At 44.7% G+C, this 18,336-nt stretch overlaps 1 protein-coding gene across 3 annotated transcripts in view; it reads left to right on the plus strand.

Annotated features, from left to right (window-relative positions):
• The first annotated feature begins 7,948 nt into the window (after positions 1–7,948).
• The window catches only part of TXLNB (taxilin beta), a 37,105-nt gene continuing 26,717 nt past the window's right edge, over positions 7,949–18,336 (plus strand). The window contains exons 1-4 of one of the 3 annotated variants that reach the window (XM_080390073.1): positions 7,949–8,236; positions 8,340–8,384; positions 13,349–13,765; positions 15,678–15,769. In XM_080390073.1, the coding sequence (XP_080246199.1) occupies positions 13,363–13,765; positions 15,678–15,769 (495 nt within the window). In that variant the 5' untranslated portion in view covers positions 7,949–8,236; positions 8,340–8,384; positions 13,349–13,362. Of the gene's footprint in view, positions 8,237–8,325; positions 8,385–13,348; positions 13,766–15,677; positions 15,770–18,336 lie in introns of all 3 variants that reach the window. The other 2 variants (XM_080390072.1, XM_080390071.1) reach the window with 2 other exon arrangements.

Here is an 18,336-nt window from a genome sequence, read left to right on the forward strand (position 1 = left end):
CCCGCCATTTTCTGGCTGCTGAAACAGTCCACAATCTTACAAATAGTGACTATCCTTCCTGCCTGCTCTGCTGGCTAACCTCCTAGTGAGAAAGGACTACGGCACAGAATCTAACACTAAAGCTTGGAGGTACAACCAGAGAGCAGGAGCCCGCTGTGCCAGGAGAGTACACGCATGCAACAGAAAGGTGTCTCTGGGGGACTTACCCACTGGCTGTCTTATAAGACAGGAAAGGCAGGTGGGAGACCAGGTGATGAGGAAAAAAACAGAGAAAAAGTAATATTTATTAGTCATTAGAACAACAATATGACAGCCCTGGGATTGTATTTGCGTTGTTCTGTGTGGGCTGTGGTACTCACAACTCCTAAAAAGGCTCAGTGATCTCACAGATGTCTCATGAATGTAATGAAATTCAGAATTTTGATTTTCCATGGTCATGTGAAGTACAATTCCATTGTATAGGGAAGATTATATTGGCTAAAATTTTGGCACTCCAGTCCTATGATTACCTAACTTAGCCCTCCTTTGTGCAAAGCAGTGTGGTTTTTAGACCATCTTTATTCAAGGTGACTAGACAGGTCCTATGAATTTCACAACGAATGCAAACACTTTGCAGAAAGCAAAGGCACATAAAGCACATAAAGACACTGAACATTTTTGTGAGGTGGACCTCCCCTTCGCTCTAAGCATGCAGCTCCGGCCCTCATATATAAAGCAAGCACAGCGCAATTAAAGTAGGAAAGAACTGAGCACATCTTGTTCCCATCTGCATGACCTTGGGCAAGTCATTATTTATTGTGTATTAACATGTAATGCTTTGTGTCTCAGTTTACCCTTTCAAATAATGAGTACAATGTGCTTGTTGCAGTTCATTGCTGCTTGATGTTGAACTTGCTTAATAGATTATATTAGCTCCTTGCATGCAAGCTACCACACAACTGCAAATCACTGCACAGAACTTTTTTCCTACATCTTTAATTCTAAAACTTTGATTTAAATATTTTAACCCCAGATAACCATGATTTGTAGTAAAATACATTCTGGGCTCAGAAAAGAGCTAAGAGCCAAAAAAAATATAAATTAATAAGGTAAAGAGTAACAACTGATGTGTTGTTACAATGCTTGCAATGCTATAGAAACACAGACAGTATTACAGATTGGCTGATGATGATTTCAGAGTATTCGAGTGAACTAGAATTGTTCTCTGTGATTCCAAGGGTGGTGGCTAAGTGGTTGATTTTCCCCTGGTTTAGCAATTCCCCATACTCCAACTAGTTTGGGGAGTCTCTAAATTACATAACAACTCTGAGGGTCTTGAAAATAGAGGAAAAACACTCTTTAAATTTGCTGTTGTAGTAGTAGTAGTAGACTTTTGGAGACACATCTCAAGATATCTAAAACTAAACATTATGCATATATCTGTCTGTATACTCCTATTCAAGTCCAGGATGTAAACCAGAGACCAGTTTGCCTTTCACAATAAATATGACTTGCATAGGTATTTTATGTATGCAAAATGAAGATTTGCTATATTCTAACAAACTGGTGACATTGGTGCCACCTCTCATATTTGTCTTTCAGCTTGGTAAAATATGAAAGTCACTCTCATCTGATCTTTTCTTTATTCATCCTTTTATCCCTTTGTTTTTTATTTTCTGTTTTACTCATTTGATCCCCCAAATGTTGTTATGTTTAATAAGGTGACTCTATCTAGACAGCTAGAAAATCCTTATAAAAAGATTCAATTAACACTGTTTCACAGTTTCTATCTGTTAATGCCAATATACCTTTTGCATCCTTGTGCCTTTCCCATGTAGTGATTCTCCTTCCATGCATGTTTTAAAATAGGTCAGTGGTGTTTACATCAGCAGCAGTTTCAGACATGTAGCACTACTACATTTAGTAGTGCTGCCAGCTCTGCAGATCACTGCATGGTTCCTTCTGAACGAACAGTTCATCAGCCACCCTGTCATTATCCTATAAAACAAGATGCTCATCAGGATTTATTTCACCACCACTGTCTTTGTTATTTTCCCCCTTCTTTCTGCAGGTTTTTATCTTTCACCACAAACGTTCCCCTCATTTCCAAGCATTGTTTAAGCATTATCTCAATCTGTGTCATTCCCATTGTGTCAGTCCCTATTCTTCCCTCCTGTAGTCTTAAGACAGGTAAGTCATAACCTCAGTGTTGCTCAGCTCCCTGTGCCCCTCAGCTTACTTATAATTGTCAGCAGAATTTGGACCTTGTCCTTTCCAGAGAAAGATCTTTGCCTCCAATTACGAGATGCTTTACCGCCCATGTACAGCCCGTACAGCTGAGAGAGCTAGCCTTCAATTTCTAATTGGCTTTATTCTCCATGCTGCTCACCAGCAGGTGCTGCTGGGGAAATCAATGGCAGTTCCACACACAGAGCAGCTGCAGGACCCAGCCTCTAATGAGTCTTTTCCATTTCTAATTTTTACAAGCCAGTTCTAGCAGCCATCTGAAAAAAAAAATAATGTTGCATATTGATAATGAAACGGATGCAAATGAACATTACTGGCAAATGGAAGGGGATAGAAAAGGGAGGGAAAGGCAAAAAGCTACCTTATACAAAGCAAATCAGTTTATATTATCTTACAGGAATAGATAATTTTTTCTCTGAAACTCACCCTTGGCCAATGTACCATTGCCGTTTAAAAGACTTCCAAATTACACTCGATGTGTGATTTACAGCATGATCACGTCTGAACTGGGCCCAGAGATTTCCCCTGGCAGGTTCACAAAATGTCCAGGGCTGACGGCTGACTTGGCCCAACTCTGTTTCCACAGTCTGTTGACAGAAGATCATTTCTAGCTAGAGGAGCATCATTTTAAAATTAAATTATATTAAAAATAGACCATTTCAGGATTCAGTACCTTTTTGAAGTTTCATGCTAGATTTTATGTTAACTTATAAGGGTGTAAATCAGCAGTGACTTCACTGCAGTACCAGAACAAGTGGAAACAGCTAATACTGCTCTTTTTCTTCCCAATAAATTACCTGTATTTATTAGAGAAGAGTTGTTTCCAAACTGCAGAGATGCATTCAGGTGAGACTGCATGCCTTACCTGAGGGATTCCTTTACCTTATGTGTGATTTTTCAAGTGAAGCTATTCTCCACTTTGCCAAATTCTTCAAATAGCACATAGCATAATGTATTTATGGAGAGTCTATCTCTTGGGCAAGCTGAAGCAGTGGAAATTGCCTGGAGAAAATTGAAACCCTGATAATTGATTTTGCTTGCTCTTAAAGTTTCAAAAGACTTGAATCTTTCCAAGAATAAATCAAAAACTGTTCAGTAGTGAACCGTGGGGAATTCCTCCAGATTCTTAGTTTCCTTGCTGAAATTCAGAAATTATATTCTTACTGATGTAGATCAAGAATTAAATTATTTGCTTAAAATAGTTAAGTCTGTTGCCTAATGGGATTTTCTATGTCAGTTAATTTGGCTGCATTATTAACTGCCATCAGTAGCCAGACTCTTTGAGCTGTAGAAGAAAGAACACTGGCAAACCTTAGGTATATGACAAACCCTTCAGGCCATAAAATCTTATTAGAAGGCAAATCATAACCTCCCAGCCCTTTTGAGATTGATTTGGAGCTAGGAACTCTGTAGAAAATTGATGCAGTGTGGAGCACCTGCTTTGTATATGCAAATAAATGCAAATATGTTATTATTTCCCTCTTTTTTTTTTTTAACTGACACAGTACTAAGCAAGAGAGAAATGATTCCCAACAGGTCACATTGCATTGGGAGCTCGTAGAACTCTCCCAACACGGGTCCAGTTGTAGCTGCCCACAGCAGGGAAACAGTGCCAGACTCAGCAAGCTTCTGACTTCTAGACCACTGCTCACACATCACCATGCTTCTGTGTCTTGTGACCTTTACGAAGGCTCTTTCTAAATTGTAATTATCACATTTTACATTATCGGCATTTCTAAATTCTTCATGCACACTATACTTTCATTGTATAGCTTACATGCCTGCTTGTTACTTTATATGATCATGTTATAAGTATATCATATAATTATGTAATGGCATAACTATATTACGGTACATATGTAAACAGAATGGATCAATTTTATTTCCAATATAATCGACTGAAATAGTAGTATTACAGGAACTGGTTCTGCCCAGGTAGAATATAATTTGAAAGACTTGTATCTTTCCAAAAAGACATGAAAAACTGTTCAGCAGGAAAGCTGTGAAGAACTCCTCCAAGTTCTTAGTGGGAGCTCTGTGCTAGAATCCAAAAGTTATGCTCTCACTGATACGGATCTGGCACTGAAGTGGCAGTCCATGGCATCCACCGCAGTCTGCGTCCCCGTGTACTCTGGGACTAGGAATGCTTGTCTCTAGATTTTCTTGTGCAGGCAGGGCCTCACAGAGCAGAGCAGCTACAATTTGCACAGCGGTGCTGATGGCCCTTTTCTGGTCAGTGCAAAGGGCAGGAGACCCTCCTCAGCCTCTTTACCAGTCAAGAGACTGGCCTGCAGGCCACATCAGGCTATACGGCTTCCAGGGGATATTAGCGCTTCTGCAGAAGTTAAGCTTTCATTTAGGTGGAATAAGAATTAAGGCTTGCCATTGCTTGTGGTGAAAAAGAAACTCTCAGAACTTTTTAAAGTGCTTTTAACCAGCACAGTATTACCTTCAGACAGTCTGCGTTTTTTAATGCCCTTGAGCGTTTGAGAGAGACTCTAAATTTGAACTGTCACTCTCTCACCTAAAACCTTCCCACCCCACACAAAATCCCCAAAAGTAACAGTTTCAATGCCAGTGACGGTAGCACCTGAGAGGGGAGAAAGCATCAACAGGTGAGAGCTGAATGTTGCGTGGAATACAGGAAAATGGCTGGGGAAAGAAAGGAAAAAACACATCAGAAAAACATAGGAAGAAACCCCAAATCCTTCAGTAACATTGACTTAATGAATGATCTTGTCCTTCCACTTGGTAAGGCTGAATGCATTGAATATCATATAGAGCAAATGATAAATACAGGTAGAAATTTACTTAATTTACTTTCCCACTCCTGCCCCGGGAAGCCCATGTCTTCAGTAGATCTATGCTGCTGCTGCTGCTGCTGTTTAATACAGCAACAGGCAATTTCTGTGTGACTTTACCAATGACCTCAGTGGAAACACCACTGCACAACAAAGAGAGTGTAGAGGTACGCAATCCTGCTCACAGCTGGACACAACTGAAAAATAAATTCAGACATGCTACAGCAAATTCTCAAGGAATGGTCTAGCTTTAATACGAGTAAGGTACATTTATCCTCTTTCTTATGGATTAGAGAAAGCTTTTCTTTCTCTTCCCCCGAACAGGGACATGAAATACCCAAAGCATTGCAAAAGCAGAAACCTCAGAAGCAGTGCAGGTTTCACAGAGAGCATTTTTAGCCAGCTCTCTCCTCAGCTCACCAGATGCAACCATCCCAGCATGCAGAATCCAAAAGCCAGTCCTCATGAGCTGTCCTCAGCATGTAAATTACCTGCATGGCAGTTTCAATGCATTCCTCTAAACCTCTCAGTCTGAATTTCCCTTTCCATTCTTGAGGTGGTTGTTTCAATTCACAGGCGAAAATCCAGTAGATCCCTTTTAATCTTCTGGAGCTACACACACATACTCCACACATGCTCAGGATCAGTGATTTTATCTGCCCTTTTCTGTTCCCTGACCCTGCGAAAGACTGTTTTCTTTACTTGCATATTTAGGAACAACTCAGAACATGTCGCTTTGGATTTCTTGTAGCTAGTTTTTATAATGATGACCCCAACTAATTTCCTGTTACCGATAAGCTCTGATGTCTCAAGGTCATGACCAAGTTCCCACTGCCCAGTGAATCTCTGCATGTCATTTGAACTGTGATGAGGGTCTGTGTGCATGCTGTCAGGCTGCTGCAAAAATGAGCAAACATGTAATAGCTTTAACCCCAGTGAAAGACACCGAAGCTGAACACGTCCTGCCTTGTGTCTGCCAAGGATTGAGGATATGCCGGAGTAACTCCCTGCAGCTCGGCTGTTGCTTAGCTCCTTGGTAGCTCAGTTGAGCGTTTTGATCTCAGAAACCCTGAAGCTGATTTTATTTCAAAAGAAAGATGAACAGGGGATGGAACAGGAGAATTCTCCAGTCAAAACAGGAGAAGCACAAGGAGCCCACACACACACACTTTTATCTTTACTGGTATTCCACTCACTTGCACTGCCCTGTCATAAACAAACCTAAAGCTTTATCTTCTCTCAAAACACATCCAGCCGGTTTCCAACCCCCTCCAAAGGATTTGCAGCAGAAGCCCCTGACCTTGCAAGCTTCCTTTCATTATCCTTAAATCTGTGACTTCCTTAGGAATGCTACTGAGCCACCACCAGTGTCTGAAGAAGATTTGAAGAACTGATTTTTCCTCAAGCCACAATACCCACATGTCCCCAGATGATATGAGCTGCCTCTTCCAAGCAGATAAATAAGACTAATGAAAAACCAGCCCAAGTATGTTCTTTCCACCTCACAGACACTGTCTCTACAAATATAGCAGGACCTTTAGAACTCTCCAGTGAAAGTCTGAGGTGCTGCTAACAGGTGGACTATTTCTGAGCCAGTACTTCTTGATACTAAGCTGCCCAGTATTGTTTTCTTTTATATCCCTTGTAAATCTGGTGCAAAACATTTCTGGTTCCTCTAATGCCATGCAACAACAGTTCGGTTTGAAAGATTACTCCAAATAATTGTAGCATTCGTGTGTTTTTCCTCCTGTTGTTGTTCTGAGCCTTATTATTTTTCACTGGAGCCAATGTTCCATTTCTCTTCTCTTCCATAGCCCTGGCTGCCACTTCCAGTACCAGCCTATCGCTTCTCAGTTGTTTGCATATTTGTGCATTAAACTGACCTACATCTCTCTCTAGGGAGTGGGCAGCAGATGGTCCTCAGGCCATCTGGCACCTCAAGATGCTGCCTGAGTGGCTTGTGGGTCACAGAAGTGGGAGATGCTGGCTGATGGATAAACAGAGTGCAGCTGAGCTCCCTGGGGAGCGCTCTGCTTGCTTTTATAAAAAACTTTGGGCCAATGTGAGCCGGCACAATAACATGCAGAAAGTAGGTTAGACAGGTTACCTTGGCAATGGGGACATATGTTTGGGAGCTACTGAGATCAGGGGGACAGCTAAACCAGCCACCTCCATTCGCATCGCTGCCCCACTGGGAGGAGCTGGTCAGTTCACCGGAGGGGCACCAGGCTGGCTGGGGCTGGAGTATTTGTTCCTTCAGGAGAGCCTGGGGGAAGTGGGATGTTCGGCCTGGAGAAGAGACAGCTTTGGGGGCCCCTAATACAGCTCCAGAGTACCTACAAGGAGGTTATTGAGGAGACAGAGACAGGCTCTTCATAGGGGTGTAAGGTGGGAGGCCAAGAGGCAATGGCCACAAGCTGAAACAAGAGAAATTCAGGCTAGGTATGAGAAGAAATTTTTTTGCCACAAGGACAGTCAGGCAGGAGAATAGACCTCCCAGAGAGTTCATGCAGTCTCCATCCTTGGAGATTTTTAAGACTAATATAAAGCCTTGAGAGACCTGGTCTGAAATCACAGCTGAGCTTGCTTCGAGCAAGAGGTAGAACTGAAGACTTCCTGTGGTCCCTTCAAGCCAGTGAGTCTATGGTTAAGAATCAGTCTGGTTTTTAACAAATCCTGCCCAAATCCCAGGTTGCAAAGGGCAGTCGCAGCTGGGAGTTCACATTATGGAAAGCCATCCCAGCCTTTCTGGTACAGACAAAAATTAGACCAAGATTGAGCAATCCATAGTCAATACAGACCAATTTCACCCAGCACAATGTGTCCAATCATTGAAGGATTAAGACTTAGTTCTGAAGGGTAGCAGCTGCGTATGAATCCTTCCTTTATTTTGTCTTTCTGAGGGCCCGAGTCTCTAATCCCTTGCGCTCTCTCCGTCAGAGCAGGGAATAGCCAACATAGCTGCTCAGGCTGCCAGCTCGCAGGCAGCCTCCCTGCTCGCCTATCACAGCCAGTCCCCTGCAAGGCACGCATTCGGTCTCCCGGTGTCTGCTCCTGCTGTGTCATTCTGTCCTTCCCCCCTCACTTGGTCTTCCCATCCCTCTTCCCTCAGTGGCAGGATTACAGTACCAGTGTCCTGTTGCTGGCATGCCCTTGCCTAAGCTTTCTGCCTGACTTTATTTCTCTGCTCAGCTCTTCTCTTTGCTCCGGTAAGTCTCATGAATAGCTTCCTTCCTGTCACTGCTTGGTGGCATGGCGCAAGGGCTTTAATCTAAGTACTTCCCTTCGGGACTGTCAGCCCACATTTTCTAGGAAAAGCCTCAAAAGCCTGGGCACCGTCTGACGTGAGGAAAACAGGTGAGTATCTAAGGCTGTTGGTGAAAGTAAGAAATGCTTCTCTAAAGAGTGATCAAAAAAATTTGAGCTGACTTTGGTGGACCTTGCCTTTCCGTGAGGCCAGGGGCCATGGCTGGTTTGCTGCGACAGTAAGCGATCAGGACTCGGGTGCCGCATGAGAGGTGAGGCAGGGGACTTCGGAAAGTCTCTGAGTCTGATTCTTTCCATACCTATATGGAAACCTGCCATGAAACCTCCAAATTTTTGTTCAGTTTTGTAGTAGAAAATTGTGCATAAATCATAAAGTTATTCAAATATAGCATGTAGTCGATAAAGCTGATTTTACCACCGCTTTGTGAAGTAATACATAAGACAGTGTCTAGGCTATGAGAAGGCACTTCTGTTTTTCTGGAGGGTAATTGGAGCTACGGTAGCACAGGCCATTCCAGAGTTTAATGTCTGCTGCTTTGAGGTGTTACTGTAGTTCAGTCTGGTGTTATAAAATACAGATTTTTATCAGCATATGCTGGCTGGTGTAAGTGTATGGAATTCTTTGTTTTAGAGAATTGTGTATGTGTATGTGAATTTTGAGCGTAAAGCGCTAAATACCATTACCCATTTTAGAAGTGCTTAAAATAACTCCTGGCTGCAGAGCAGGTGCCATGTGTCCTTCTGCTGGATACATGGGGAGGCAAGAGCTAAATATAGACCAATTTGTAAGCCCTCTGGAAGTTCAAACTGCAAGAAGGGAAGGAGGAAGCAAATCCCATGAGAAGGAAGGGGAAGCACACTGTTTAGAAAAGGTAAACAAAACCCTGCAACAGTATGCAAGAGGGTCTGCAAGAGAAGCTAAGAAGACGTTTGTTTTGTGCTTTGTTCATGCCAGGATGGTGCCTGAGCAGCGGTGTCTGCCCCAGCAGTGTAAGAGGTGGGATGGCGCAGCCAATGTGGGGGACAGTTTCCCCAGCAGCAGAGGGACGGCCATTGCAGCTGTGCTACATTAGGCACTGGCTCTTGCTAACTGACCTTTTACTTTGGAAGTACTGGCTGATATCAAAGCACAGTGAGGGTAAATTGTGCTGTAAATGTGAAATGTTAAGGGATACAGTCAGAGGCAAACAAACTGAGCACGTGACCAGACACGTTAGCAGCACAACTTTTTCTGTTGCCTCTGAGTGCAGCTGTGGCTGTGCTGTGTGCTCAGCCCAGTTTTGTGCCTTTGGAGCCAGCCACAGACTGCTGCTGCCACAAGCACCGGTCTCCTTGTGGGACAGCAGGTATGGTCACGAGTCCTCCTACGGAAAGGCATCAGCCTGGGACGAGTGTCTGTCACCTCCCACCTGAGGTGGGAGGTCACCTATGTTCTGAGGAGCTCCACTGCTGTCCTGGGTTATCCCAAGTTTTTAACAGAGGGAGGAGAATGGAGAAGAGCCTCTCCCACAGTGGGGAGGCAGTAGCACCCTCTGGCTCTTGGGGCTGTTTCCCACTGGAGGAGAGGAGGACCAGGACGGCTATCTGTAGGCAGCAACCACAAGTGTCTGGGATCAAGCTTCCATGCAAAACACAAGGGCCATGAAAGATACTGATCTCAGGGCTGTGAAATAGGTCCAGGATTTGGGAGTGCAGGAGGAAAAGAGTGAACAAGATGCAATGCTGAGACTCAGTCAGATAACTGGTCAGTCCTTCCCCTTGCATCAAACAGGATAAGGCCATGTTGGAAATTCATGTGCCTGGAGGCAACAGTAATAGTAGTAGGAGTCATAAAACTCAAGAGGTGGATAGTCTAAAATTGAGGAAGCCTAAAATTCCTTGAGAAACCAAGGAATTCCTCCTCTGAGCTCAGTCACCTAATTTTTAGGCATCACTGTGTCTGAGATAGTATATATTATAAACTCTCTGGGTCTTGCTGAGATCGGCACCAAAAGTTTTTTATGGCCTGATAAGAATTCCTGATGTAAATCAAGGTTAAACAGGCTGGAGTGGGAGGAGGACCGGGGCCAACTGCAGCAAAACCTCAAAGGCTGTAAGTGAGCTGCTCTCAGCAGATGAGAGCTTCCCTGTCTCCCTAAATATAAACTCTGTGATGCTGTGGAAGATGTTACGCAAAACAAGGCAGAGAATTCTTAACAGGCATTGTGTTTGTGCTTGAAAGTAGCTGTCAGACCTCTGGTTTAGCCTGAAGAAGAGTGGAATAAAACATTAAAATATTTATTTGTGTGTGTAAATACAATCCTCGGTATGACCCAGCAGGTGGGTGCTGTTGGGTTTAAGGTTCATCTCTGGGCATTTCTGTGTTCCTGCTTGTTCACCGTTCCAGCCTGGTGGCCTGAATCTCAGCAGATGTGAATCGCCATGGTTTCAGAGACTGATTAGAACTAATCCCCTTCTACCCAGGAATGTATATTAGGGAAGATTTCCTGCGAGGCCAGCTTGTGGCCTTGATTCTAAACGTCCAGTTTCTCTTCAATTCACCCATGGTATTCCCTTATTACTGAGAAACCCCATGCATAAATGGATCGCCTCTGTTGATGTAAAGCCTACTGTGTTTGCAGGTATGCTTTGTGATTCACGTAGGAGGAAATCCTGAGCCAGATGGTGCTGCTCCATGAGCAATGCAGTTGGGAGGCAGCTGAGGGAGAGAGTCAGGGTATAGAGAGAAATGCATCAGCTTGTGCCTTCTTACAAGGAGGAGGAGACAGACAGAAGAGAAATTCATATTTGGAGATGGAGCATTTAGCGATCCTGTCCTCTTTCCATGATAAACACATGACAAAAGTAGCTGGTTTAAACTGGGGATATACTTTGTGAGACTTTTGTTCTGTCTAGGCAAGAGCTGGTGATCCTGGGTTTTCTAGCTGATTGATCACCAATTACCAATTAGCTCTAATTAATGAATACAACTGTAAACACTAGTCTGAACATGTCAGAGATAAACACTTATTTTGTGGAGATTCTAGCTTAGCATTTACAATAATCTTAATGACCTTGAATTAATTGGCAGTCAATTAACTTTAGTTAAAACAAGATCACAAACTGTAACCTAACAGTCATGCTATCTGGAATTATTTACCTAAATTGTGCATGTAGGGTCTAATGTTTCAACATAAATTAAACTCAATATGACATCAAATCAAATGGATATAATTCTGCATTCACTTTGCAGTGATATAATGGCCATGCCACAAGCGGGAAGGAAAGAATGGGATGCATCCCTCTGACAGGGTCAGAGAGACCAGGTCCAGCTGCCTTCCCAAGCCGTTCCTGCTGGCAAGTTGTACCTGTGGGAGGATTGCAGCAGCACGGATTTATAGCTAGTAGTCCTCAAGCACATCCTGAGCCCCACTCAAAGCTTCCAATTATTTGCTTGAGAGATGATAAACAATAATATTTGACTGTCTTATCTGTAAACCCAGTCAAATAGGCTGACAATCAAATCTTGAAAAACATTGCCTTAGTGATGGCCATCACTGTACTTCCAAACATCACTTTGACTGGGGAGAGTTTAATAGCAAACACTGAGTCACATATTACAGTAAATTACATCTCTCTTATCATATACTGCCTTTGGCCAACTTAGTTTATGATTTTGAAAGCTGTAGGGACTTAGACACCATAGAAGGTATATGTTATGGCCAACTGAGCAGGGAACAAAATGCTTCCCGGTTAGCTCCATGTTTTCAAAGCAAGTTGTCTTTTAAAACATAAGAAAGCAACTATCTCAGATGCTGGAACAGAACCAAGAAAGCAGTCATCTTCCTCTCTTCATTCCCCATTTACACCATTGTTAATCATATCATTAAAAGGAGGAACAAAAATCAGCCTGAAAAAGAGACAAAAAGGACTCATGGCTATAAAGAGTACAGAGTCTGTAGTCATGCAGAAGCAGGGGCTAGTTGCAGGGCAAGACCCAGCTGCACACCCCGCACCTCTGCACCACCTCATGAGGGCAAGGCAGAGGTGACAGCAGCTCTGCTGGCACTCGGAGAAGGAAGGAGCCCTCTCTACACTGAGTTTTCCAGCCGCATGCGGTCATAGATGCGGTTTTTGCTGGCCCACACCTTGCAGGATCTGGGAGCAGGTGCCCGGGATGCTCTTGATGATCATCATCACCAGGTCCTGGGTAAGCCAGAGCAGCCTCTGGAGGAACACAGACGCGTCAGGGGCTCTGCATTTGCCTGGCTGAGTACAGCCGCTCAAAGACATGCAGAAACAAAAGCTTCCCTTTGCAAACAGAGAGCAAATTAGCTGAAATTCACCACAGTAAATGCTATGGACTATCAACCTATGTTACGCCTGGTCGGTTTTACTTCACTGTGATTTATTCCGTGTTTTGTACTGTGTCAAACAAGCTGTCAGCAGCATGCAACAGGTACAAGACAAGAGTGGGTTAGAGCTGTTTATCTTATTCTTTGCTGTTACTGTGACAGCACCAAGCCAGGCCTCTTGTAGATAAAGCACCACACTGGGCTCTGCAAGAGCACAGCACAATTTTCAGTGCACAGGCTTCATTTAAAATATTCCCTTTTGATGACTATTGACTTGAGATGTGCCGACAGGGGATAAACAGAAATTAAACTGATGCAGCTCTGAAGTGAAGCCACCCATGTCAGTAGTCAGCATTGCAGGTAAACCGATCAAGAAAAGTAAACATGTGGCAAACAGCATGTTCAGGTACGGAAATGCTATAAATGACTCGGGTGTCATTTCGTGTGTTATCGCTGGAATGGGAATAAGAGGGTTTGATTTTTAAGTATTAGATTTGGGCAGGCTTTTCCTCTTGGAAAGTATATAATTTGCTTTTCTCCCTGCAGGCAAATCACCTTGGTTGTTTATTTAAGTGTGACATATTTATCAAGCCAGAGCTGACGGATGAGCTGCCTCCCAAATTCCACACAAAATCACTCATGTGCTGGCCGAGCTTTGGGAACAGTTAGATGACTAATTCCATGTGCTTTTAAATTAACCCTCCATTTGTTTGCTGTCAGGCACTGCACCAAGCATGGAGAACGAGCAGTCTCTCACCTTGCCTGGGCAGGACATCCAGGGGCAGAGCGGGGACAAACCTGCCCCTGGCTCACAGCCCCCTGCTCCAGCCCCCACAGAGCAGCCCAGCGCCTGGCCCGAAGCAGCCGTGTGTGACATCTCAGAGGAGCTGAGCCGGCAGCTGGAGGACATTATTAAAACCTACGGGTCTGCTGTGAGCCTGATGGAGAAGGAAAGCACCACTACTGGAACCGACAGGCCTGAGAAGGGAGAGCCAGGCAGCGTGGAGGATGTGGAGTATGAAGATGCGAATGAGGAGAGTGAGAAAGAGAAGCTGGCTCCTGGGGATTCTTCCAGAGCAAAGGAGCTCAGCAGCAGCAAGGAACAAAAGCTGGAGAAGAAAATCCTGAAAGGACTAGGCAAGTATTTGCATACTTACACACGCTTTCCATGAACAGAAGTAAAAAATCCCTGGTCTGTGCCCTTTCCCATGTTAAGCCTCTGCTGTGGGATCTCTAGTTACCACTGAAAATTACGGTGACTGTTACAACTTTTCTCTAATGGATCTTTATTTTCAGCAATTACCCAACAGATACACACAGGCTGTATCAGGTATTAGTCCTTTTAAAAAGACAAAAGCTTAGGATTATATCACACAGTTCTGACGTACTATTGGGCTGCCCAGACTAGTTAGCCAAAGTTGTGAGTCTGACAACACACTGCACAAAGCTGCTTCCTAAACAAAGGAAAACCTGGCTGCTCATTTGTGCCTCAGTAATTTTTTTCTTCCCTTGCTTCCTCAGGTATGACTTCTCACTGGTCATAACGGTCTTAATGGTGCTACCGTGTGGCACGGGAATCTGCAGAACAAATTCACTCTGACGCCCAGGTTATCTTTCTTCTAGCAGACCTCTGGACTCATCACAAACTCTATGAAATAAGCCAACACGCTTATTTGCTCTAAGCACAGGGCTTACAGAGCACCTCGGCTATGGCAGGGCTCTGTGAGCCGAGCTAGGAAGAAGTCTCAGCGAGTTTTTTAAAGTGTGTCCTTTCTGCCGGGCAGCCACTAGAGAGCAATGTAGTCACATCCCAGCCCCGCAACCCTGTAATTTATTTCCCTTCCCACATTTAACCGCCGCCAGCCTTGGAAGCCTCTCCTTTGCGTGAGAACCCGAACCCAGCCGCAGACTGTATAGAAAAATCACTGCAGGACGTTCTTACCAGGCAATGGACTAAGCATAGGACAGAGCACGGATTTTTTCCATAAGTTCTTTGTATGTCTGGAAGAAAGTTCCTCAGTTTCTATGGCCTTGGCTTTGGTGTGGTTATTGGTACTTCTCCAAGACCGGTGAAAACACTACCAAAGCACAGTTCTCAAGCTGCACTTGCAACAGTTTTCATTCCAGGATTTGATTTTAGCTCTCTTCAACTTATTTATGCTGGTGCTGTAGAGATAACTTAGCGTGAGATAGTGTATTTTCTCCACAGGCAGTACTCCTGGACTGCATTAGACTTGAAGTAGAAAAGGTCCAGCAAATTTGCTGGAAAGAGGAGCATTTGGAAAAGCATGGCCAACCTCCTGGCACCACACCCATCCTTATCTCCAGGGCCATATTATATTTGATGAACAAGCAGTGTTCAAGCTTCAGCTCATACTCAGGGCCGAAATGAATACCAAGAAGTAACAGAAGAGAAGCAATACATAAATGGCTATGCAGTGATTTAGCAATGCATGCTCAGATAGTTATTAGACTGTCCCTGGTATCCTGACTCTCTTCACCAAGTCAGGGAAGTGATTTACACCACTATCATATAGCCCAGACCTGGCTGGCAGTTGCTGCTCTCTGTTTCCATTCACACCACAGCCACCGTACCTAACTTAATCTTCCTTATGTCTAGTATGGGTTGAGCAGCACAGGAGCTGTGTGCACCAGCTTTGACCAGTTTTCACCTGCGAAGAGATCTGGTTTCTGAGCCTTCAGGCTCCAGGCCCTTTCCAACCTGTTTCAGTCAAATGTGCCGTATACGTGACCCAGTCACATTACAAAAGCATTAAATGAAAATCACGTTATACAGGACAAAAGTATTTTGCGTTTGCTAGAAGACAGCACATTACTGAGGTCTGAAATGGAGGGAAATTCAAGCATGTTTGCTCTTATGGAGAGAAGAAAAACTCAGAAATTCATAGCAAAAGTTATTCCTTTCCTTCCAAAATGCCTCATTTCTCCCTGAGTTTTTACAGATGCATGCATCAACCAGCCAATTTCATAATAGTACATCAGCTACAAACTACCTCTACCACCAAATCTCTGCTTCTTCTTTTTTAAGGGAAGGAAGCCACTCTACTGATGCAAAGCTTGAACAAGATGAATACTCCAGAGGAGAAGCTGGACCTGTTATTTAAGAAGTATGCTGAGCTGGTTAGTACAGCACTGGTTCTTTTCTGTGCAAACTGTCCACACGGAAAGGTATAAAAAACATATGCCATGCAGCATGGTCAAGCCTCATATAGTAGTAGTGTCTGTTCTGTTAAGTGAATCCCAAAACAACTGTTAGGGTCAAATAATCAATTATGGGTGAAAAGGAGAAAAACAGTAAAGAGCGAGGAAAACAAACTGGGCTTTGAGTTGCTGATGAGGCAGAATATTTGTACTTAAAGGTGAATCTACCAAACTGACCCACACTGGAGGCTAGTGCCTAGGCTCCTGCCTTCACCTTCTGCAAACAGTTTTGCATACTTCTGTATGTGGGTATTGCTTTAAAGTACATATCAGTGATTTAATGTGGTGGGTTAAGCTTGTCTGGACACAAAATGCCCACCAAAAGCCGCTCTGTCACTCCAAAAAATATAACCAAAGGCTCATGAGTCAAGAGAAGTGCAGGGAGAGATCACTCAGTGATTACCATCATGGGCAACACAAGCTCAAAAATTTAATTTAATACCAATCAAATCAGAGTAGGATGATGAGAAATAAAACCAAAACATCAAAACACCTTCCCTCCACCCTGCGCTTCTTCCCATGCTTAACTTCACTCCCCATTTTCTCTCCCCCCTCCCCACCAGCGGCGCAGGGGTCGGGGAATGGGGCTGCGGTCAGTCCATCACACGCTGTCTCTGGGGCAGGAGGCTCCTCACACTCTGCCCTGCTCCAGCCTGGGGTCCCTCCCACAGGGGACAGTCCCCCACGGACTCCTCCAACGTGAGCCCTTCCCGTGGGCTGCAGTTCTTCATGAACTGCTCCAGCACGGGGTCCCCCCGATGGGGTGCTGTCCTGCAGACACAGACTGCTCCAGGGTGGGTCCCCCACGGGCTCACAAGCCCTGCCAGAACCTTGCTCCAGCCTGGGCTCCTCTCTCCACGGGTCCACAGGTCCTGCCGGGACCCTGCTCCAGCATGGGCTTCCCACGGGTCACAGCCTCCTTTGGGCATCCCCCTGCTCCAGCGTGGGGTGCCCCCATGGGCTGCAGGTGGCTATCTGCTCCACCGTTAACCTCCATGGGCTGCAGGGGCACAGCCTGGCCCACCATGGCCTTCACCAGGGGCTGCAGGGGAACCCCTGCTCCGGCGCCTGGAGCACCTCCTGCCCCTCCTGCCCTGGCCTGGCTGCCTGCAGCGCTGTTGCTCTCACCTGTTCTCACTCCTCTCTTCTCTGGCTGCAATTGCCATTGCACAGGTTTTGCCCCATCTTAAATACGTTATCCCAGAGGTGCTGCCACCATCGCTGATGGGCTCAGCCTTGGCCAGCAGCGGGGTCCCTCTTGGAGCCAGCCAGCATGGGCTCCATCCAACATAGAGCAAGCTTCTAGCAGCTTCTGACAGAAGCCGCCCCTGTAGTGCCCCCACTACCAAAACTTTGACACACAAACCAAATACATTTGATCAAAATGAAAATAATACAGGGCTTAGTATAAAATGTTAGGAAGCAGAAAATCAGAAAATAGAGAACTGAGGCTAATTGTGAAAGAAACCACAACACAGTGATATGTAAAGTCAAAGCCCCTGCCACCATAATGTCACCCCTGTAACAGTGTCACCAGTCTGACTCTGTTCTTTCCACACTTCAGATGGGTTATTTTCAGATCAAGTTTTTTCTTCTAAGTAGTTAAAGGGCTGTATGGCCATAAGCTGTGGAAATCTTACAAATGAAAAGGCTGCAGCATTTTACAGCTTGTGGAGTGCTGAAAAATGTGCCAAGCAGAACATTGACTTTGTAATTGGTTTTACGCACAGATGTGTCCATGTCTCATCATAATGTGAAGTTCAGTTTTCCCTTTTTTCATGTAAAATCCTCTGATTTCATAAATTGGACTCAGGCTGTTTATGGTTTAGCTCATGCTTAAAGGGACTTCATGCCCACGGATTAACTGAAGTAGGTCTTCTTTTTCCTCTATACTGTACTCTCCACTGCATTCAAACATCACTGGAGCACTGTACGGAACAGGGGCCGTATTGCCAGTAACCCATGCAGGAGAAAGGTGCTAAAAGCAAAAATACTGAGCATTGGTTTTTGACATCTTGTGCAGTGTCACTAAAATAAATTGCTTAATAAACACAGCTAAAAGTTTACTGGAGAAAGTCTTCCACTGCTCACTCAGCACGGCTGTGGGCTGTAGTGTGATTAATCACTTCTCAGCACTCAGCTGTAATGGTTACCACTCTGTCTGCTCCCTCTTGTCCATCCCCATCACACACTTTAGGCCACTTCTTGCTTTTGTTGAGTTGTTTTCCAGCCAGATCCATCCCCTGGTCTGGTGAACCATGTGGTGACACAATACTTGCTGCAGCACAACTCAGGGGAAGGTGCAGCCATGCACCAGGCTGAGCTGGGTGCTGGCAGTGGCTTCAGCTGCATTAGATGGTGTGCTGCTGGCTGTGGCTTAAAAGGCTGCCCATACTCGGGGACCCTATGCAGCACCAGCGCTTCCCCACAGCCACCCAGCTACATGCTGTTTGGCTGTTAGTACATGCCCTGGCACAGCCTAAAGC

Source organism: Falco punctatus, assembly GCF_963210335.1.
Source record: "Falco punctatus genome assembly, chromosome: 5".
NCBI lineage: Eukaryota > Metazoa > Chordata > Aves > Falconiformes > Falconidae > Falco > Falco punctatus.